At 42.5% G+C, this 20622-nt stretch overlaps 1 protein-coding gene across 1 annotated transcript; it reads right to left on the minus strand.

Moving 5' to 3' along the window:
- Positions 1–59: 59 nt before the first annotated feature.
- bphl (biphenyl hydrolase like) lies at positions 60–11285 on the minus strand. The gene is made up of 7 exons (XM_039002727.1): positions 11045–11285; positions 10274–10377; positions 4298–4464; positions 1103–1256; positions 859–990; positions 614–737; positions 60–455 (listed from the first exon to the last, which is right to left on the minus strand). Exons 1-7 carry the CDS (start codon positions 11119–11121, stop codon positions 365–367), a joined length of 849 nt encoding a protein of 282 aa, XP_038858655.1. The 5' UTR covers positions 11122–11285; the 3' UTR covers positions 60–364.
- Between the last annotated feature and the right edge of the window lie 9337 nt (positions 11286–20622).

Below are 20622 nucleotides of genomic sequence, written 5' to 3' on the forward strand. Positions count from 1 at the left end.
CAACAGTACAAAACTATACAAATGATGCAAAAAGTTAAACAAAAACGTATTACACAACATTTGCAATAGTCATGTGGGTATTTATTTTGGCTCATATACCAGTAATTCAGTGATAAGTCAGTTAATTAATGGACCAGACTCCGATTGATTATTACTGTTGCTTGCTATAGTGCTCCTTCAATGTTGTCCACTCTTCAACACAGACCCAGGCCTGAAAGCTTCTCATTTCCTGTGGGTGCAGTACTTGTGTAACTGAATTGGCACCCTAATCCCTACATACTGCACTACTTTTGACCAGAGTCCTGGTCAAAAGTAGTGCAAAATGTTAGGCTGCGTCCCAAATGGCACCCTATTCCTATGTCCATCACTGGATCAGGAAGTCTTCAACCAGCTTGTTGAACTTGGCAGCAAACCTCAGGTGCAGGTTGTGTTTTCCTTCCGGCATCAGATGCAACCTGGACACCGAAGAAGATGTTACAGTGGAGGTTGTACGTATCATTAGTGGTTGTTGCTAAACATTGACATAGAAATGATGTACAGTCAGCATGTATTTTCATACAAGGCCTCTATAAGAGAGGAAAAGAGTAGGAATGTAATGTGGGAATCAGCTCACCTTGAACCCTTGATGTGTTTGAGGAGATACTGAGGGTGGAAGCTGGGCACCATGGGATCCTTCTCTCCGTGGATGATGAGAGAGGGACAGCTGATCTGAGGCAGCAGCTCCATACAGATGCTTCCTGAACAATACAGGACAGACAGAACACAAGTCTAAGGATCTATACAGATACTCCCTAACACAGGAACTGACAAGTGGAACTGGAAAATTGGAATCTGCTGCAAAGATGTTGCTGCCCTTACCTTCTGGTCTCTGGGCGAACTGTCCAATCCCGTCCACCCATCCTTCCCAGGTCTTAATGAAGAGCTCTGCCCCATACACTTCCTCCATGGGCCTCCTCATCCTCTCACTCCACTGAGACACATCACGGATCGCTGAAGACACATGGACACACACAGGCTGTATTACACAAACCCAGACACATGCAGAGCTGCCTCATCCAGTCTCTCCAAAGCATGCTCGCACACACCAATAAGAGGACCTCACCATTGTAGATCTTTACATCTTGTGGTGAGACATATGCGTTGGAGCCCCACACCACCATCTTATTGACCAGGGAGGGGTTCCTGGCTGCTGCGATCAGAGCAGTAATGCCTCCGTCACTCCAGCCCAGCAGAGAGAACTTTGGAAATCTCAACGCCTACCATGGGAAAGACACACATTCACAGATAAGCAAAAAGGGAAAAGACATACACGTTCACAGATAAGCAATGATGGAAAAGACACACACACGTTCACAGATAAGCAATGATGGAAAAGACACACACACGTTCACAGATAAGCAATGAGGGAAAAGAATACAGACACGTTCACAGATAAGCAATGATGGAAAAGACACACACGTTCACAGATAAGCAATGAGGGAAAAGAATACAGACATTCACAGATAAGCAATGAGGGAAAAGAATACAGACATTCACAGATAAGCAATGAGGGGAAAGGCATACACACATTCACAGATAAGCAATGAAGGAAAAGACACACACACACACACACGTTCACATAAGCAATGAAGGAAAAGACACACACACACACGTTCACAGATAAGCAATGAAGGAAAAGACACACACACGTTCACAGATAAGCAATGAAGGAAAAGACACACACACACGTTCACAGATAAGCAATGAAGGAAAAGACACACACACACGTTCACAGATAAGCAATGAAGGAAAAGACACACGTTCACAGATAAGCAATGAAGGAAAAGACACACGTTCACAGATAAGCAATGAGGGAAAAGAATACAGACATTCACAGATAAGCAATGAAGGAAAAGAATACAGACATTCACAGATAAGCAATGAGGGGAAAGGCATACACACGTTCACAGATAAGCAATGAAGGAAAAGACACACACGTTCACAGATAAGCAATGAAGGAAAAGACACACACACATTCACAGATAAGCAATGAAGGAAAAGACACACACACGTTCACAGATAAGCAATGAAGGAAAAGACACACACACGTTCACAGATAAGCAATGAAGGAAAAGACACACACACGTTCACAGATAAGCAATGAGGGAAAAGAATACAGACATTCACAGATAAGCAATGAGGGAAAAGAATACAGACATTCACAGATAAGCAATAAGGGAAAAGAATACAGACATTTACAGATAAGCAATGAGGGAAAAGAATACAGACATTCACAGATAAGCAATAAGGGAAAAGGCATACACACGTTCACAGATTAGCAATGAAGGAAAAGACAGACGTTCACAGATGAGCAATGAGGGAAAAAGCATACAGTCGTGACCAAAAGTTTTGAGAATGACACAAATATTAATTTTCACAAAGTTTGCTACTTCAGTGTCTTTAGATATTTTTGTCAGATGTTACTATGGAATACTGAAGTATAATTACAAGCATTTCATAAGTATCAAAGGCTTTTATTGACAATTACATGAAGTTGATGCAAAGAGTCAATATTTGCAATGTTGACCCTTCTTTTTCAAGACCTCTGCAAACCGCCCTGGCATGCTGTCAATTAACTTCTGGGCCACATCCTGACTGATGGCAGCCCATTCTTGCATAATCAATGCTTGGAGTTTGTCAGAATTTGTGGGTTTTTGTTTGTCCACCCGCCTCTTGAGGATTGACCACAAGTTCTCAATGGGATTAAGGTCTGGAGAGTTTCCTGGCCATGGACCCAAAATATCTATGTTTTGTTCACCAAGCCACTTAGTTATCACTTTTGCCTTATGGCAAGGTGCTCCATCATGCTGAAAAAGGCATTGTTCGTCACCAAACTGTTCCTGGATGGTTGGGAGAAGTTGCTCTCGGAGGATGTGTTGGTACCATTCTTTATTCATGGCTGTGTTCTTAGGCAAAATTGTGAGTGAGCCCACTCCCTTGGTTGAGAAGCAACCCCACACATGAATGGTCTCAGGATGCTTTACTGTTGGCATGACACAGGACTGATGGTAGCGCTCACCTTGTCTTCTCCGGACAAGCTTTTTTCGGGATGCCCTAAACAATCGGAAAGGGGATTCATCAGAGAAAATTACTTTACCCCAGTCCTCAGCAGTCCAATCCCTGTACCTTTTGCAGAATATCAGTCTGTCCCTGATGTTTTTCCTGGAGAGAAGTGGCTTCTTTGCTGCCCTTCTTGACACCAGGCCATCCTCCAAAAGTCTTTGCCTCACTGTGCGTGCAGATGCACTCACACCTGCCTGCTGCCATTCCTGAGCAAGCTCTGTACTGGTGGTGCCCTGATCCCGCAGCTGAATCAACTTTAGGAGATGGGCCTGGCGCTTGCTGGACTTTCTTGGGCACCCTGAAGCCTTCTTCACAACAATTGAACCGCTCTCCTTGAAGTTCTTGATAATCCGATAAATGGTTGATTTAGGTGCAATCTTACTGGCAGCAATATCCTTGCCTGTGAAGCACTTTTAGTGCAAAGCAATGATGACGGCACGTGTTTCCTTTCAGGTAATCATGGTTGACAGAGGAAGAACAATGATTCCAAGCACCACCCTCCTTTTGAAGCTTCCAGTCTGTTATTCGAACTCAATCAGCATGACAGAGTGATCTCCAGCCTTGTCAACACTCACACCTGTGTTAACGAGAGAATCACTGACATGATGTCAGCTGGTCCTTTTGTGGCAGGGCTGAAATGCAGTGGAAAAGTTTTTTGGGGGATTCAGTTCATTTGCATGGCAAAGAGGGACTTTGCAATTAATTGCAATTCATCATAACAATCTTCATAACATTCTGGAGTATATGCAAATTGCCATCATACAAACTAAGGCAGCAGACTTTGAAAATGTATATTTGTGTCATTCTCAAAACATTTGGCCACGACTGTACACACGTTCACAGAAAAGCAATGAGGGAAAGGCATACACACATTCATAGATAAGCAATGAGGGAAAAGACATACACAAGTTCACAGATAAGCAGTAAGGGAAAAGACACACACGTTCACAGATAAATAAGGAAATATACTTGGCTGACTGTCCTCACATACAAAGAGCAAGAGAGAGGCAACTGTGTAGTTCATGTTCTCCAGAGTAGTCCTGTTTCTCTGTGTTGCGGAGAAAGTCACTATAGTCTTGTGTGCTGACTTTACAGTTGCGGAATATGCAATATTAAGAGACACACTCTACATGCCCTGTACAGCAACATTTTAAAGCATCTTCCCAATGTGATTCCTGATTGGTTTGACTCTGACCTGCATCAGGTCCACAGCGTCCTTGGCGTCCCTCTCAAAGAAGTCCAGAGGGAAGTCTCTCTCCGGGGGGCGGGAGTTTCCGTACCCGCGAGGGTCCCAACCAATCACAGTGAAGCGGTCCTTACTCAAAGACTTCAGCTGCGGCCCAAAGTCAGTCTGAGCACTTCCTGTGACAGGAACGCACACTGCTGGTAACCAACATTATAGAGGGTCTATGCCTGTTCTGATGAGGACCCAAAACAACTTACTATGTGTTCTTATGAAATTTTCTATACCGTAGGCCAGGTATTCCCAAACTGGGGCACGTGCAATACCGTCGGGGGTACGCCAAATAAAAATGTGATTCACATTAAAAATATATTTTTAAACTGATTTATATTAAAAAATCCCTTCACATTTTCAAACAGTACATTTATATTTTCCAAAGGGGCTATACATTTGGGTGAGGTTTTATTCTCGCCTGAGTAGCCTCGTTTCACTGCCAAAAATAAAATGAAACCATCTAGTGTTCAGCGAAATAACAACACAACGTCAAATACGGGTAGCCTAGTCAAATAATTAACATCCAATCACATTAACTGTTACTCTCTCGCGGGAAACCTTGACTTTTGCGCTGACATTTAGAAACAAAACATGACCATTTGAAAAACAAGCCACAGGATTTTTTTGAGCGAGAATAAAGACAACTTTCGAGTAGTAAGACATGTATAAAAGCAACAGATACCATTAATAAGAAGGGGCGAGAAGCGTCTTATATGGTGAGCTACCGCGTGGCTAGGACAGGCAAGCCCAATACTATTGTGGAGGACTTAATTCTTCCTGCTGCCGCAGATATGGCTGGGGGAAAAGGCCCAAAAAACTATACAGACAATGCCTTCATCAAACAACACTGTTTCACGACGCATCAAAGCCACGACAGGGAGACACAGTGGAGTGGTAACGCGTGTGCAAACAGTTGCTCCCAACGTCACTTGTGTACACTGCAGCATCCACCGAGAGGCTCTTGCTGCCAAGGGAATGCCTGACAACTTGAACAATGTTTTGGACACTACAGTGAAAATGGTTAACTTTGTTAAAGCAAGGCCCCTGAACTCTCGTGTATTTTCGGCATTATGCAATGATATGGGCAGCGACCATGTAACGCTTTTACAACATACAGAAGTGCGCTGGTTATCAAGGTGCAAAGTATTGACACTTGAGACAGGCTTAAAGTTTTCTTTACTGACCATACAGTGGCAAGAAAAAGTATGTGAACACTTTGGAATTGCCAGGATTTCTGCATAAATTGGTCATAACATTTGATCTGATCTTCATCTAAGTCACAACAATAGAAAAACACAGTCTGCTTAAACTAATAACACACAAACAATTACACGTTTTCATGTCTTTATTGAACACACCATTGTAAACATTCACAGTCTTGGGTGGGAAAAGTATGTGAACCCTTGCATTTAATAACTGGTTAACCCTCCTTTGGCAGCAATAAACTCAACCAAATGTTTCTGTTGTTGCGGATCAGACCTGCACAACGGTCAGGAGGAATTTTGGACCATTCATCTTTACAAAACTGTTTCAGTTCAACAATATTCTTAGGATGTCTGGTGTGAACTGCTCTCGAGGTCATGCCACAGCATTTTAAATCAGGTTGAAGTCAGGACTGACTGGGCCACTCCAGAAGGCATATTTTCTTCTGTTGAAGCAATTCTTTTGTTGATTTACTTCTGTGTTTCGGGTCGTTGTCCTGTTACATCACCAAACTTCTGTTGAGCTTCAATTGGGGGACAGATAGACTTACATTCTTCTGCAAAATGTCTTGAAAAACTTGGGAATTCATTTTTCCGTCGATGATGGCTAGCTGTCCAGGCCCTGAGGCAGCAAAGCAGCCTCAAACCATGATGCTCCCTCCACAATACTTTACAGTTGGGATGAGGTTTTGATGTTGGTGTGCTGTGCCTTTTTTTCTGCATTCCAAACAACTCAACTTTAGTTTAATCTGCAAAAAAATATTTTGCCAGAAGAGCTGTGGATAGCTGATGTTCTGAAAGAGCGGCAAAATCTGGACCCCTACAAATCACCGGGGCTAGACAATCTAGACCATCTCTTCCTAAAATTATCCGCCACAATTGTTGCAACCCCTATTACTAGCCTGTTCAACCTCTCTTTTGTATCGTCTGAGATCCCTAAAGATTGGAAAGCTGCCGCGGTCATCCCCCTCTTCAAAGGAGGTGACACTCTAGACCCAAACTGTTACAGACCTATATCTATCCTACCCTGCCTTTCTAAAGTCTTCGAAAGCCAAGTTAACAATGTCACCAACCATTTCGAATCCCACCGTACCTTCTCCGCTATGCAATCTGGTTAATGAGCTGGTCATGGGTGCTCAAGGTCTTAAACGATATCATAACCTCCATCGATAAAAGACAATACTGTGCAGCCGTATTCATCGACCTGGCCAAGGCTTTCGACTCTGTCAATCACCGCATTCTTAAAGGCAGACTCTACAGCCTTGGTTTCTCAAATGACTGCCTCGCCTGGTTAACCAACTACTTTTCAGATAGAGTTCAGTGTGTCAAATCGGAAGGCCTGTTGTCCAGACCTCTGGCAGTCTCTATGGGGGTGCCACAGGGTTCAATTCTCGGGTCGACTCTTTTCTCTGTATACATCAATGATGTCGCTCTTGCTGCAGGTGATTCTCTGATCCACCTCTACGCAGACGACACCATTCTGTATACTTCTGGCCCTTCTTTGGACACTGTTAACAAGCCTCCAGACGAGCTTCAATGCCATACAACACTCCTTCCGTGGCCTCCAACTGCTCTTAAATGCAAGCAAAACTAAATGCATGCTCTTCAACCGATCGCTGCCCGCTGCCCGCTCCCGCTCGTCTAGCATCACTCTGGACGGTTCTGACTTAGAATATGTGGACAACTACAAATACCTAGGTGTCTGGTTAGACTGTAAACTCTCCTTCCAGACTCACATTAAGCATCTCCAATCCAAAATTAAATCTATAATCGGCTTCCTATTTCGCAACAAAGCCTCCTTCACTCATGCTGTCAATCATACCCTTGGAAAACTGACTATCCTACCGATCCTTGACTTCGGTGATGTAATTTACAAAATAGCCTCCATCACTCTACTCAGCAAATTGGATGTAGTCTATCACAGAGCCATCTGTTTTGTCACCAAAGCCCCATATACTACCCACCACTGCAACCTGTATGCTCTCGTTGGCTGGTACTCGCTTCATATTCGTCGCCAAACCCACTGGTTCCAGGCCATCTATAAGTCTTTGCTAGGTAAAGCCCCGCCTTATCTCAGCTCACTGGTCACCATTGCAGCACCCACCCGTAGCACGCGCTCCAGCAGGTATATTTCACTGGTCACCCCTAAAGCCAACTCCTCCTTTGGCCGCCTTTCCTTCCAGTTCTCTGCTGCCAATGACTGGAACAAATTGCAAAAATCACTGAAGCTGGAGACTTATATCTCCCTCACAAACTTTAAGCATCAGCTGTCAGAGCAGTTTACCGATCACTGCACCTGTATATAGCCCATCTGTTAATTGCCCACCCAACTACCTCATCCCCATACTGTTATTTTTTTTTTTGCTCCTTTGCACTCCAGTATCTCTACTTGCACATTCATCTTCTTCACTTCTATCACTCCAGTGTTTAATTGCTAAATTGTAATTATTTCACCACTATGTCCTATTTATTGCCTTACCTTCCTAATGTTACTACATTTGCACAGACTGTATATAGACTTTTTCTATTGTGTTATTGACTGTACGTTTGTTTATCCCATGTGTAACTCTGTTGTTTGTGTCGCACTGCTTTGCTCTATCTTGGCCAGGTCGCAGTTGTAAATGAGAACTTGTTCTTAACTGGCCAACCTGGTTAAATAAAGGTGAAATAAAATAAAATATATATTTTTAATTATCCAGGTGCTTTTTTATGAACTTCAGACGTGCAGCTATGTTTTTTTGGACAGCAGTGGCTTCTTCCGTGGTGTCCTCTCATAAACACCTTTCTTGTTTAGTGTTTTACGTATCGTAGACTCGTCAACAGAGATGTTAGAATGTTCCAGAGATTTCTGTACATCTTTAGCTGACACTCTAGGATTCTTCTTAACCTCATTGAGGTTTGCAGGACGGCCACTCCAAGAGAGAGTAGCAACAGCGCTGAACTTTCTCCATTTATAGACAATTTGTCTTACTGTAGACTGATGAACATCAAGGCTTTTAGAGATACTTTTCTAACACTTTCCAGCTTTATGCAAGTCAACAATTCTTAATCTTAGTTCTTCTGAGATCTCTTTTGTTTGAGGCATGGTTCACATCAGACAATGCTTCTTGTGAATAGCAAACTCAAATTTTCTGAGGGTTTTTTATAGGGAGCTCTAACCAACATCTCCAATCTTGTCTCATTGATTGGACTCCAGGTTAGCTGACTCCAATTAGCTTTTGGAAAAGTCATTAGCCTAGGGGTTCACATACTTTTACCAACCTACACTGTGAATGTTTAAATTATGTATTCAATATAGACAAGAAAAATACAATAATTTTTGTTTTATTAGTTTAAGCACACTGTGTTCATCTATTGTTGTGACTAAGATGAGGATCAGATTAAAAAAACTTGCCTAATTTATGCAGAAATCCAGGTAATTCCAAAGGGTTCACATACTTTTTCTTGCCACTGTAATTTTCACTTGTCTGACCGCTTGCATGATGACGAGCATCTCAAACGACTGGCCTATCTGGGTGAAGTTTTTTCTCGCCTGAATGATCTGAATCTAGGATTACAGGGACTCTCCGCAACTATATTCAATGTGCGGGACAGAATTGAGGCTATGATTGAGAAGTTGGAGCTCTTTTCTGTCTGCATTAACAAGGACAACACACAGGTCTTTCCATCATTGTATGATTTTTGTGTGCAAATGAACTCAAGCTTACGGACAATGTCAAATGTGATATAGCGAAGCACCTGAGTGAGATGGGTGTGCAATTACGCAGGTACTTTCCCGAAACGGACGAAACAAACAACTGGATTCGTTATCCCTTTCATGCCCTGCCTCCAGTCCACTTACCGATATCTGAACAAGAGAGCCTCATCGAATTTGCAACAAGCGGTTCTGTGAAAATTTAATTTAATCAGAAGCCACTGCCAGATTTCTGGATAGGGCTGCGCTCAGAGTTTCTTGCCTTGGCAAATCGTGCTGTTAAGACACTGATGCCCTTTGCAACCACGTCCCTATGTGAGAGTGGATTCTCGGCCCTCACTAGCATGAAAACTAAATACAGGCACAGACTGTGTGGAAAATTACTTAAGACATACCCTCCAATACAACTCAACATTGCAGAGTTATGTGCATCCTTTCAAGCACACCATTCTCATTAACCTGTGATGAGTTATTCACAATTTTTGATGAACAAATAAGGTTTTATATATAAGATGACTAAATAAAGAGCATAATTATTGATTATTATTATTATGTTATTATTTGTGCCCTGGTCCTATAAGAGCTCTTTGTCACTTTCCATGAGCCAGGTTGTGACAAAAACTCACACTCATTCTTATATTTAATAAATGTATCGTATAGTAGGTGTGTGGCAGGCTTACAATGATGGCAAAAAACAACATTTGAGAGTGCACTGACCCTGGTGCTAGAGGGGGTACGCAGCTGGAGGTTGAATGTTTGAAGGGGTACGGGACTATAAAAAGTTTGGGAACCACTGCCGCTTGAAGTCCTCAGTCACCTCTCAACATCAGTCACAATTACTAATGTTGATGCTCTGATGGGCAGATGCCTTAAACAGTAGTGTGACGTATGATTTAGGCTACTCCATATTTGAAAGAGATCATCATCTACAACTTTAGACAGTCAATGGACAAGGCTTGGGGGAAGTGACAAAGGTTGGTAGTGTTGTGCACCAGACTAGTGTAGCCCGGGGACCATGTTACTAGTGTTGTTACCTACCCAGAGCTCCAGGCAGTAGTAAAACAGCATGGTCTCCTTTTCCAGTCTGCTGGTAGAACAGATCCACCCCATTCACACGCTCTCTGCCTGATACCACTGACGTACTGAGGGGAAAACAAACACAATGACAGATTATCTACTTGATGAATAAATTCTGACAATTCATGCGTATTTTAACTGATAATCTATGACATACATCATGATCGGCTATGAAAAGCCAACTGACATTTTCTCCTGAGGGGCTGACCTGTTGCACCCTCTACAACCATGAACGTTTGAACATCTTAGCCATGTACTGTTATAATCTCCACCCGGCACAGCCAGAAGAGGCTTTGCCACCCCTCAGAGCCTGGTTACTCGCTAGGTTTCTTCCTAGGGAGTTTTTCCTAGCCACCGTGCTTCTACATCTGCATTGTTTGCGGTTTGGGGTTTAAGGCTGGGTTTCTGTATAGCACTTTGACATCAGCTGACGTAAAAAGGGCTTTATAAATACATTTGATTGAAATTTGATTGGTCTCCAACCAAATGTATATTACATTTCATGCGCTGCAACTGGAGCCTGAGATTGGTAAATAGCGCCATCGTCTGTCAATATATTAAACTGCACTGATAGCCAGACAACATGCATGACAGCTGTATTGGAGGCATAGACTATTCTAAGTATTTTCATTGCTAACCACGAACCATTGTTGTAATATCTGCAAATAATTCGCTAGCTAGCTACCGTAGAATACACATCGTATTTACGGACACTTGAACTGCATGTATTACCAGTAGAGCTGGACTCCTTGCATAGCCTTTTTTGTAACAGCGTTGCGAAGTCCTCTTCCCCAGAATAACATCGCCATTTCGTTGACAAAACGTTTCTAAATGGGTTTCACCTCGCACAATTTCTCATTTGACTTTGTCACAGCGTAACTATATTGACAGGTAAACGTGTAAAGCAAAGTTTGTTTTGGTGAATGAATAGCTTGAACAACCTGCCGACAAATTCGACACAAGTGTGCGTTTTGGCGAAAGTACGGAGGCAAATCTTTCACTAGCTCATATTAGTCAAAGGGTCATGGCTAGATGGGATACAGCTCTTGTGAAATTAACGTCAAATTGAAATTATAACCATTTTTCCTTACCTTAACCAAATTATCCTAACCTGTTACGTTAATTATCACAACATGCTGTTTAAGTTCTAGCCTGCTACGAAAAGTTAAATCTGATGTTTTTTTTTAAACCAAACCTCGATCTCTTCTAGCCATCACCTGAGCAAAAATGGTCTATTATAGTGACAAGATAGTCAAGTGACCGCTCTAATGGAAATTACATGTCCTTATTTCTCTAAGTATACTATTTAATTATACAGTGGTACAGTTAAATGTTATAGTATCACTACAGCCCCCATTTGGCCAGTGGTTCCCAAACTTTTTATAGTCCCGTACCCCTTCAAACATTGGAGAGTCTCAGTCTTAAATAATTTTCCACACACAGTCTGTGCCTGTATTTGGTTTTCATGCTAGTGAGGGCCGAGAATCCACTCTCACATAGGTACATGGTTGCAAAGGGCATCAGTGTCTTAACAGCCGATTTGCCAAGGCAAGAAACTGAGCGCAGCCCTATCCAGAAATCTGGCAGTGGCTTCTGATTAAATTAAATTTTCACAGAACCGCTTGTTGCAAATTCGATGAGGCTCTCTTGTTCAGATATCGGTAAGTGGACTGGAGGCAGGGCATGAAAGAGATAAGGAATCCAGTTGTTTGTGTCATCCGTTTCGGGAAAGTACCTGCGTAATTGCGCACCCAGCTCACTCAGGTGCTTTGCTATATCACATTTGACATTGTCTGTAAGCTTGAGTTCATTTGTACACAAAAAAATCATACAATGATGGAAAGACCTGTGTGTTGTCCTTGTTAATGCAGACAGAAAAGAGCTCCAACTTCTTGATCATAGTCTCAATTTGTCCCGAACATTGAATATAGTTGCGGAGAGTCCCTGTAATCCTAGATTCAGATCATTCAGGCGTGAAAAAACTTCACCCAGATAGGCCAGTCGTCTGAGAAACTCGTCATCATGCAAGCGGTCAGACAAGTGAAAATTATGGTCAGTAAAGAAAACTTTAAGCTACTCTCTCAATTAAAAAAAACGTGTCAATACTTTGCCCCTTGATAACCAGCGCACGTATGTTGTAAAAGCAGTACATGGTCGCTGCCCATATCATTGCATAATGCAGAAAATACACAAGAGTTCAGGGGCCTTGCTTTAGCAAAGTTAACCATTTTCACTGTAGTGTCCAAAACATCTTTCAAGCTGTCAGGCTTTCCCTTGGCAGCAAGAGCCTCTCGGTGGATGCTGCAGTGTACCCAAGTGGTGTCGGAAGCAACAGCTTGCATGTGCGTTACCACTCCACTATGTCTCCCTGTCATGGCACCATCAGTACAGATTCCAACACATCCTGACCACCAAAGTCATTTGATGTCACAAAGCTGTCCAGTACTTTAGAAATTTCCTTTCATGTTGTCCTGGTTTCCAGTGGTTTGCAGAAGAGGATGTCTTCCTTAATTGGCCCCCTATAAACATAATGGACATATACCAGGAGCTGTGCCAGGCCCGCCACGTCTGTCGACTCATCCAACTGTAATGCATATAATTCACTGGCTTGTATGCGAAGCAGTAATTGTTTCAAAACATCTCCTGCCATGTCACTGATGAGTTGTGAAACAGTGTTGTTTGATGAAGGCATTGTCTGTATAGTTTTTTTGGCCTTTTCCCCCAGCATTGTCCCAGTCATATCCGCGGCAGCAGGAAGAATTAAATCCTCCAAAATAGTATGGGGCTTGCCTGTCCTAGCCACTCAGTAGCTAACCATATAAGATGCTTCTAGCCTCTTGTTATTAATGATATCTGTTGCTTTTATACATGTCTTACTACTCGAAAGTCGTCTTTATTCTCACTCAAAAAACTCCAGTGGCTTATTTTTCAAATTGTAACTTTCGTTTCTAAATGTCTGCGCAAGAGTGAAGGTTTCCCGCGAGAGAGTAACAGTTGATGTGATTGGATGTTAATTATTTGACTAGGCTACCCGTATTTGACGTTGTGTTGTTATTTCGCTGAACACTAGATGGTTTCATTTTATTTTTGGCAGTGAAACGAGGCTACTCAGGCGAGAAAAAAACCTCACCCGAATGTATCTCCCCGTTGGAAAATATAAATGTACTGTTTGAAAATGTGAAGAAAAAATAAATGAAATAAATAAATAATGATGATATATATATTTATTTTTAATGTGAATCACATTTTTATTGGTGTACTCCCGACGGCATTGGGTGTACCCCAGTTTGGGAATACCTGATCAAGGCTGAAGATAACATGCCCTGGGCATAGTGTGATGTGTGATTATACGAGCTGCTTTATGCGAGATGAGAGCAGAAGGCTTTCTGTGTTGAGTGTTCCCCTTAACACCCCATTGGCAAGGTTTACCCGCGCTCTGATTCCAAATGTCATATTATGTCTACATACAGTGTTGTAACGATGTGCAAATAGTTAAATTACAAAAGGAAAAATAAATAAACATAAATATGGGTTGTATTTACAATGGTGTTTGTTCTTCTCTGATTGCCCTTTTCTTGTGGCAACAAGTCACAAATCTTGCTGCTGTGATGGCACATTGTGGTATTTCACCCAGTAGATATGGGAGTCTATCAAAATTGAGTTTGTTTTCGAATTCTTTGTGGATCTTTGTAATCTGAGGGAAATATGTGTCTCTAATATGGTCATACATTTAGCAGGAGGTTACGAAGTGCAGCTCAGTTTCCACTTCATTTTGTGGGCAGTGTGCACGTAGCCTGCCTTCGCTTGAGAGCCAGGTCTGCCTACGGCGGCCTTTCTCAATAGCACGGCTATGTTCACTGAGTCTGTACATAGTCAAAGCTTTCCTTAAGTTTGGGTCAAATCAAATCAAAGTTTATTTGTCACGTGCGCTGAATACAACAGGTGTAGTAGACCTTACAGTGAAATGCTTACTTACAGGCTCTAACCAATAGTGAAAAAAAGGTATTAGGTGAACAATAGGTAAGTAAAGAAATAAAACAAAAGTAAAAAGACAGGCTATATACAGTAGCGAGGCTATAAAAGTAGCGAGGCTACATACAGACACCGGTTAGTCAGGCTGATTGAGGTAGTATGTGCATGTAGATATGGTTAAAGTGACTATACATATATGATGAACAGAGAGTAGCAGTAGTGTAAAAGAGGGGTTGGCGGGTGGTGGGTGGGACACAATGCAGATAGCCCGGTTAGCCAATGTGCGGGAGCACTGGTTGGTTGGCCCAATTGAGGTAGTATGTACATGAATGTATAGTTAAAGTGACTATGCATATATGATAAACAGAGAGTTGCAGCAGTGTAAAAAGAGGGGTTGGGGGGGGCACACAATGCAAATAGTCCGGGTGGCCATTTGATTACCTGTTCAGGAGTCTTATGGCTTGGGGTAAAAACTGTTGAGAAGCCTTTTTGTCCTAGACTTGGCAGTCCAGTACCGCTTGCCATGCGGTAGTAGAGAGAACAGTCTATGACTGGGGTGGCTGGGGTCTTTGACAATTTTTATGGCCTTCCTCTGACACCGCCTGGTGTAGAGGTCCTGGATGGCAGGCAGCTTAGCCCCAGTGATGTACTGGGCTGTATGCACTACCCTCCGTAGTGCCTTGCGGTCAGAGGCCGAGCAGTTGCCGTACCAGGCAGTGATGTAACCAGTCAGGATGCTCTCGATGTTGCAGCTGTAGAACCTTTTGAGGATCTGAGGACCCATGCCAAATCTTTTTAGTTTTCTGAGGGGAATAGGCTTTGTCGTGCCCTCTTCACGACTGTGTCAGTCACAGTGTATTCTGCCACTATGTACTCTATGTTTAGGGCCAAATAGCATTCTAGTTTGCTCATTTGTTTTGTTAATTCATTCCAATGTGTCAAGTAATTATCTTTTTGCTTCCTCATGATTTGGTTGGGTCTAGTTGTGATGCTGTGCTGGGGCTCTGTGGGGTCTGTTTGTGTTTGTGAACAGAGACCCAGGACCAGCTTGCTTAGGGGACTCTTTTCCAGGTTCATCTCTCTGTAGGTGATGGCTTTATTATGGAAGGATTGGGAATCGCTTAGAATTTAATGGCTCTTTTCTGGATTTTGATAATCAGCGGTTATCGGCCTAATTCTGCTCTGCATGCATTATTTGGTGTTTTACGTTGTACACAGAGGATATTTTTTGCAGAATTCTGCATGCAGTCTCTCCATTTGGTGTTTGTCCCATTTTGTGAATTCTTGGTTGGTGAGCGGACCACAGACCTCACAACCATAAAAGGCAATGGGTTCTATAACTGATTCAAATATTTTTTGCCAGATACTAATATGTATGTCAAATTTTATGTTCCTTTTGATGGCATAGAAGGCCCTTCTTGCCTTGTCTCAGCTCGTTCACAGCTTTGTGAAAGTTACCTGTGGTGCTGATGTTTAGGCCGAGGTATGTATAGTTATTTTGTGTGCTCTAGGGAATCGGTGTCTAGATGGAATTTGTATTTGTGGTCCTGGCCACTGGACATTTTTTGGAACACCATTATTTTTGTCTTACTGAGATTTACTGTCAGGACCCAGGTCTGGCAGAATCTGTGCAGAAAATCTAGGTGCTGCTGTAGGCCCTCCTTGATTGGTAACAGAAGCACCAGATCATCAGCAAACAGTAGACTTTTGACTTCAGATTCTAGTGGGGTGCTGCAGACTGTTCTAGTGCCCTCGCCAATTCGTTGATATATATGTTGAAGAGGGTGGGGCTTAAGCTGCATCCCTGTCTCACCCCACGGTGCTGTGGGGAAAAAATTGTTTTTTTGCCCATTTTAACCGCACACTTGTTTGTGTATATGGATTTTATAATGTCGTATGTTTTCCCCCATCACTGATTTCTATCAATTTGTATAGCAGACCCTCATGCCAAATTGAGTCAAAGGCTTTTTTGAAATCAATAAGGCATGAGAAGACTTTCCCTTTGTTTTGGTTTGTTTGTTTGTCAATTAGGGTGTGCAGGGTGAATATGTGGTCTGTCATACAGCAATTTGGTAAAAAGCCAATTTGACATTTGCTCAGTACATTGTTTTCACTGAGGAAATGTACGAGTCTGTTGTTAAAGATAATGCAGATGATTTTCCCAAGGTTGCTGTTGACGCATATCCCACAATAGTTATTGGGGTCAAATTTGTCTCCACTTTTGTGGATTGGGGTACTTGGTTTCAAGTATTGGGGAAGATGCCAGAGCTAAAGATGATGCTAAAGAGTTTAAGTATAGTCAATTGGAATTTGTTGTCAGTATATTTTATAATTTCATTGAGGATACCATCAACACCACAGGACTTTTTGGGTTGGAGGGTTTGTATTTTGTCCTGTAGTTCATTCAAAGTAATTGGAGAATCCCAGTGGGTTGCATTAGTCTTTAAAAGTTGATTCTAAGATTTATATATTATCATGTATATGTTTTTGCTGTTTGTTCTTTGTTATAGGTTGAAAAAGATTGGAGAAGTGGTTTACTCATACAGTACATCTCCATTTTGGATAGATAACTCTTCTTGTTGTTTGTTTAGTGTTTTCCAATTTTCCCAGAAGTGGTTAGAGTCTATGGATTCTTCAATTACATTGAGCTGATTTCGGACGTGCTCTTCCTTCTTTTTCCGTACTGTATTTCTGTATTGTTTCATTGATTCACCATAGTGAAGGCGTAGGCTCAGGTTTTCTGGGTCTCTATGTTTTTGGTTGGATAGGTTTCTTAGGTTTTTGCATTCTTCATTAAACCATTTGTCATTGTTGTTCATTTTCTTCGGTTTTCTGTTTCACATTTTTTGATTTGATAGGGAAGCTGAGAGGTCAAATATACTGTTTAGATTTTCTACTGCCAAGTTTACACCTTCACTATTACAGTGGAACATTTTGTCCAGGAAGTTGTCTAAAAGGGATTGAATTTGTTGTTGCCTAATTGTTTTTTGGTAGGTTTCTACAATACTTTCCTTCCATCTATATATTATTCAGTTCCTTTGGCTTTGATGCCTCATGATTGAGTATTGCTCGTTTCAAGTAGACTGTGATTTTGCTGTGGTCTGACAGGGGTGTCAGTGGGCTGACTGGACGCTCTGAGAGACTCTGGGTAGAGGTCAGTGATAAAGTAGTCTACAGTGCTACTGCCAAGAGATGAGCTATAGGTGTACCTACCACAGGAGTCCCCTCGAAGCCTACCATTGACTATGTATATACCCAGCGTGCGACAGAGCTGCAGGAGTTGTGACCTGTTTTTGTTGGTTATCTTGTAATAGTTGTGCCTAGGGGGGCATATGGTGGAGGGAATGCTGTCACCTCCAGGCAGGTGTTTGTCCCCCTGTGTGCTGAGGGTGTCAGGTTCTTGTCCGGTTCTGGCATGTAGGTCGCCACAGACTAGTACATGTCCCTGGGCCTGGAAATGACTGATTTCCACCTCCAGGATGGAGAAGCTGTCTTCATTAAGGTATGGGGATTCTAGTGGGGGGGATATACAGTTGAAGTCGGAAGTTTACATACACTTAGGTTGGAGTCATTAAAACTCGTTTTTCAACCACTCCACAAATTTCTTGTTAACAAACTATAGTTTTGGCAAGTCGGTTAGGACATCTACTTTGTGCATGACACAAGTAATTTTTCCAACAATTGTTTACAGACAGATTATTTCCCATATCATTCACTGTATCACAATTCCAGTGGGTCAGAAGATTACATACACTAAGTTGACTGTGCCTTTAAACAGCTTGGAAAGTTCCAGAAAATTATTTCATGGCTTTAGAAGCTTCTGATAGCCTAATTGACATCATTTGAGTCAATTGGAGGTGTACCGGTGGATGTATTTCAAGGCCTACCTTCAAAATCAGTTCCTCTTTGCTTGACATCATGGGAAAATCAAAAGAAATCAGCCAAGACCTCAGAAAAAAATTGTAGACCTTCACAAGTCTGGTTCATCCTTGGGAGCAATTTCCAAACGCCTGAAGGTACCACGTTCATCTGTACAAACAATAGTACGCAAGTATAAACACCATGGGACCACGCAGCCGTCATACCACTCAGGAAGGAGACGTGTTCTGTCTCCTAGAGATGAACGTACTTTGGTGCAAAAAGTGCAAATCAATCACAGAACAACAGCAAAGGACCTTGTGAAGATGCTGGCGGAAACAAGTACAAAAGTATCTATATCCACAGTAAAACGAGTCCTATATCGACATAACTTGAAAGGCTGCTCAGCAAGGAAGAAGCCACTGCTCCAAAACCGCCACTAAAAAATCATACTACGGTTTGCAACTGCACATGGGGACAAAGATCGTACTTTTTGGAGAAATGTCCTCTGGTCTGATGAAACAAAAATAGAACTGTTTGGCCATAATGAATATCGTTATGTTTGGAGGAAAAGGGGGGACGCTTGCAAGCCGAAGAACACCATTCCGACCGTGAAGCACGGGGGTGGCAGCATCATGTTGTGGGGGTGCTTTGCTGCAGGAGGGAGTGGTGCACTTCACAAAATAGATGGCATCATGAGGTAGGGAAATTATGTGGATATATTGAAGCAACATCTCAAGACATCAGTCAGGAAGTTAAAGCTTGGTCGCAAATGGTTCTTCAAATGGACAATGACCCCAAGCATACTTCCAAAGTTGTGGCAAAATGGCTTAAGGACAACAAAGTCAAGGTATTGGAATGGCCATCACAAAGCCCTGACCTCAATCCTATAGACAATTTGTGGGCAGAACTGAAAAAGCGTGTGCGAGCAAAGAGGCCTACAAACCTGACTCAGTTACACCAGCTCTGTCAGGAGGAATGGGCCAAAATTCATCCAACTTATTGTGGGAAGCTTGTGGAAGGCTACCCTAAACGTTTGACCCAAGTTAAACAATTTAAAGGCAATGCTACCAAATATGAATTGAATGTATGTAAACTTCTGACCCACTGGGAATGTGATGAAAGATATAAAGCTGAAATAAATAATTATATTCTATTATTCTAACATTTCACATTCTTAAAATAAAGTGGTGATCATAACTGACCTAAAACAGGGCATTTTTACTCGGATTAAATGTCAGGATTTGTGAAAAACTGAGTTTAAATGTATTTGGTAAAGGTGTATGTAAACTTCCGACTTCAACTGTAGGTAGCACACAGGAGGATATTTGTCTCTGTTAAGACAATATCCTTTATAATTTCTAACCAAATGTAAAATGTTCTTGTTTTGATTAATTTAATAGAGTTAGGTCTGCTCTATTCCAAATTAACATACCCCCTGAGTCCCTTCCCTGTTGCACACCTGGTAGTTTGGTGGATGTGTAACGATGTGCACTGAGAGTCGGGAAGCAAGTTCAGGGAGTGAGTGTTTTAATAAATAAACACAACATAAAATAAGAAACACGGACAACGCAGACATGACACAGAAACAGAAACAATAACGCCTGGGGAAGGAACCAAGGGGAGTGACATATATAGGGAAGGTAATCAGGGAAGTTATGGAGTCAAGGTGAGTGATGACGCGCAGGTGCGCCATCACGAGCAGCCTGGTGACCTAGAGGCCAGAGAGGGAGCACACGTGACAGGATGGGACTACCAGATCTCTGTAACCTAGAGGGCAACCAGTGGGTCCGTCTCCTCTATACCATGTTTCTTGCAGGATGACAATGTCTGTAGTCTGATTTCTTTGGTGAAGTCCAGGTTCCTGCTCTTAAGGCCAAAGGCAGATGACCTCAGGCCTTGGATATTCCAGGATGAGATAATGAAGGCTTTGTGTTCCATAAAGTGTCCAATGTTGTTGGTCGTGTGGTTTGGCCTCAGGCCAGTAAGTGTGAGCAGAGCCTGCTGAGCATCTGGTACATGTCACGGGCTTGGGCTAGTGTAAGAGTGGGGATTGGGCCTGTTTGCCTGCTCACGGCCTGGGTGTATGTGTGACTTCCATGTTGAGGCCCTCTTTGCGGGAGTGGGGGGCATGGGGTGGGCAGGAGGGGCATAGGTCTGATCTGAGGGGGCCTAAATGGGGTGTGGGCATAGTTGACTTGGGGGAGTGTTGATTGGTTGGGGTGGGGGTCCCACTGGTCTGGGCGGGGTGTCTATTGATCTGTCTCTGTCTGTCTGTGTGTGTGCATGTAAAACTGCCCTATTCCGTGTCTAAATAATTTGATTATATCGAGATTTCTTTGCTTATGCCAGATGGAGAGCGAGGCAGAAGAAAAGACAGATATATTTTACTCTGGCCATGGCTCCTATTCCTTACATGAACAAGACAGACTGGCCTGATTTGCCCTGGTGGTCTACTCACTGTGGTCAGTCAGTCTAGC

This window comes from Salvelinus namaycush, chromosome 10, assembly GCF_016432855.1.
Source record: "Salvelinus namaycush isolate Seneca chromosome 10, SaNama_1.0, whole genome shotgun sequence".
Lineage (NCBI taxonomy): Eukaryota > Metazoa > Chordata > Actinopteri > Salmoniformes > Salmonidae > Salvelinus > Salvelinus namaycush.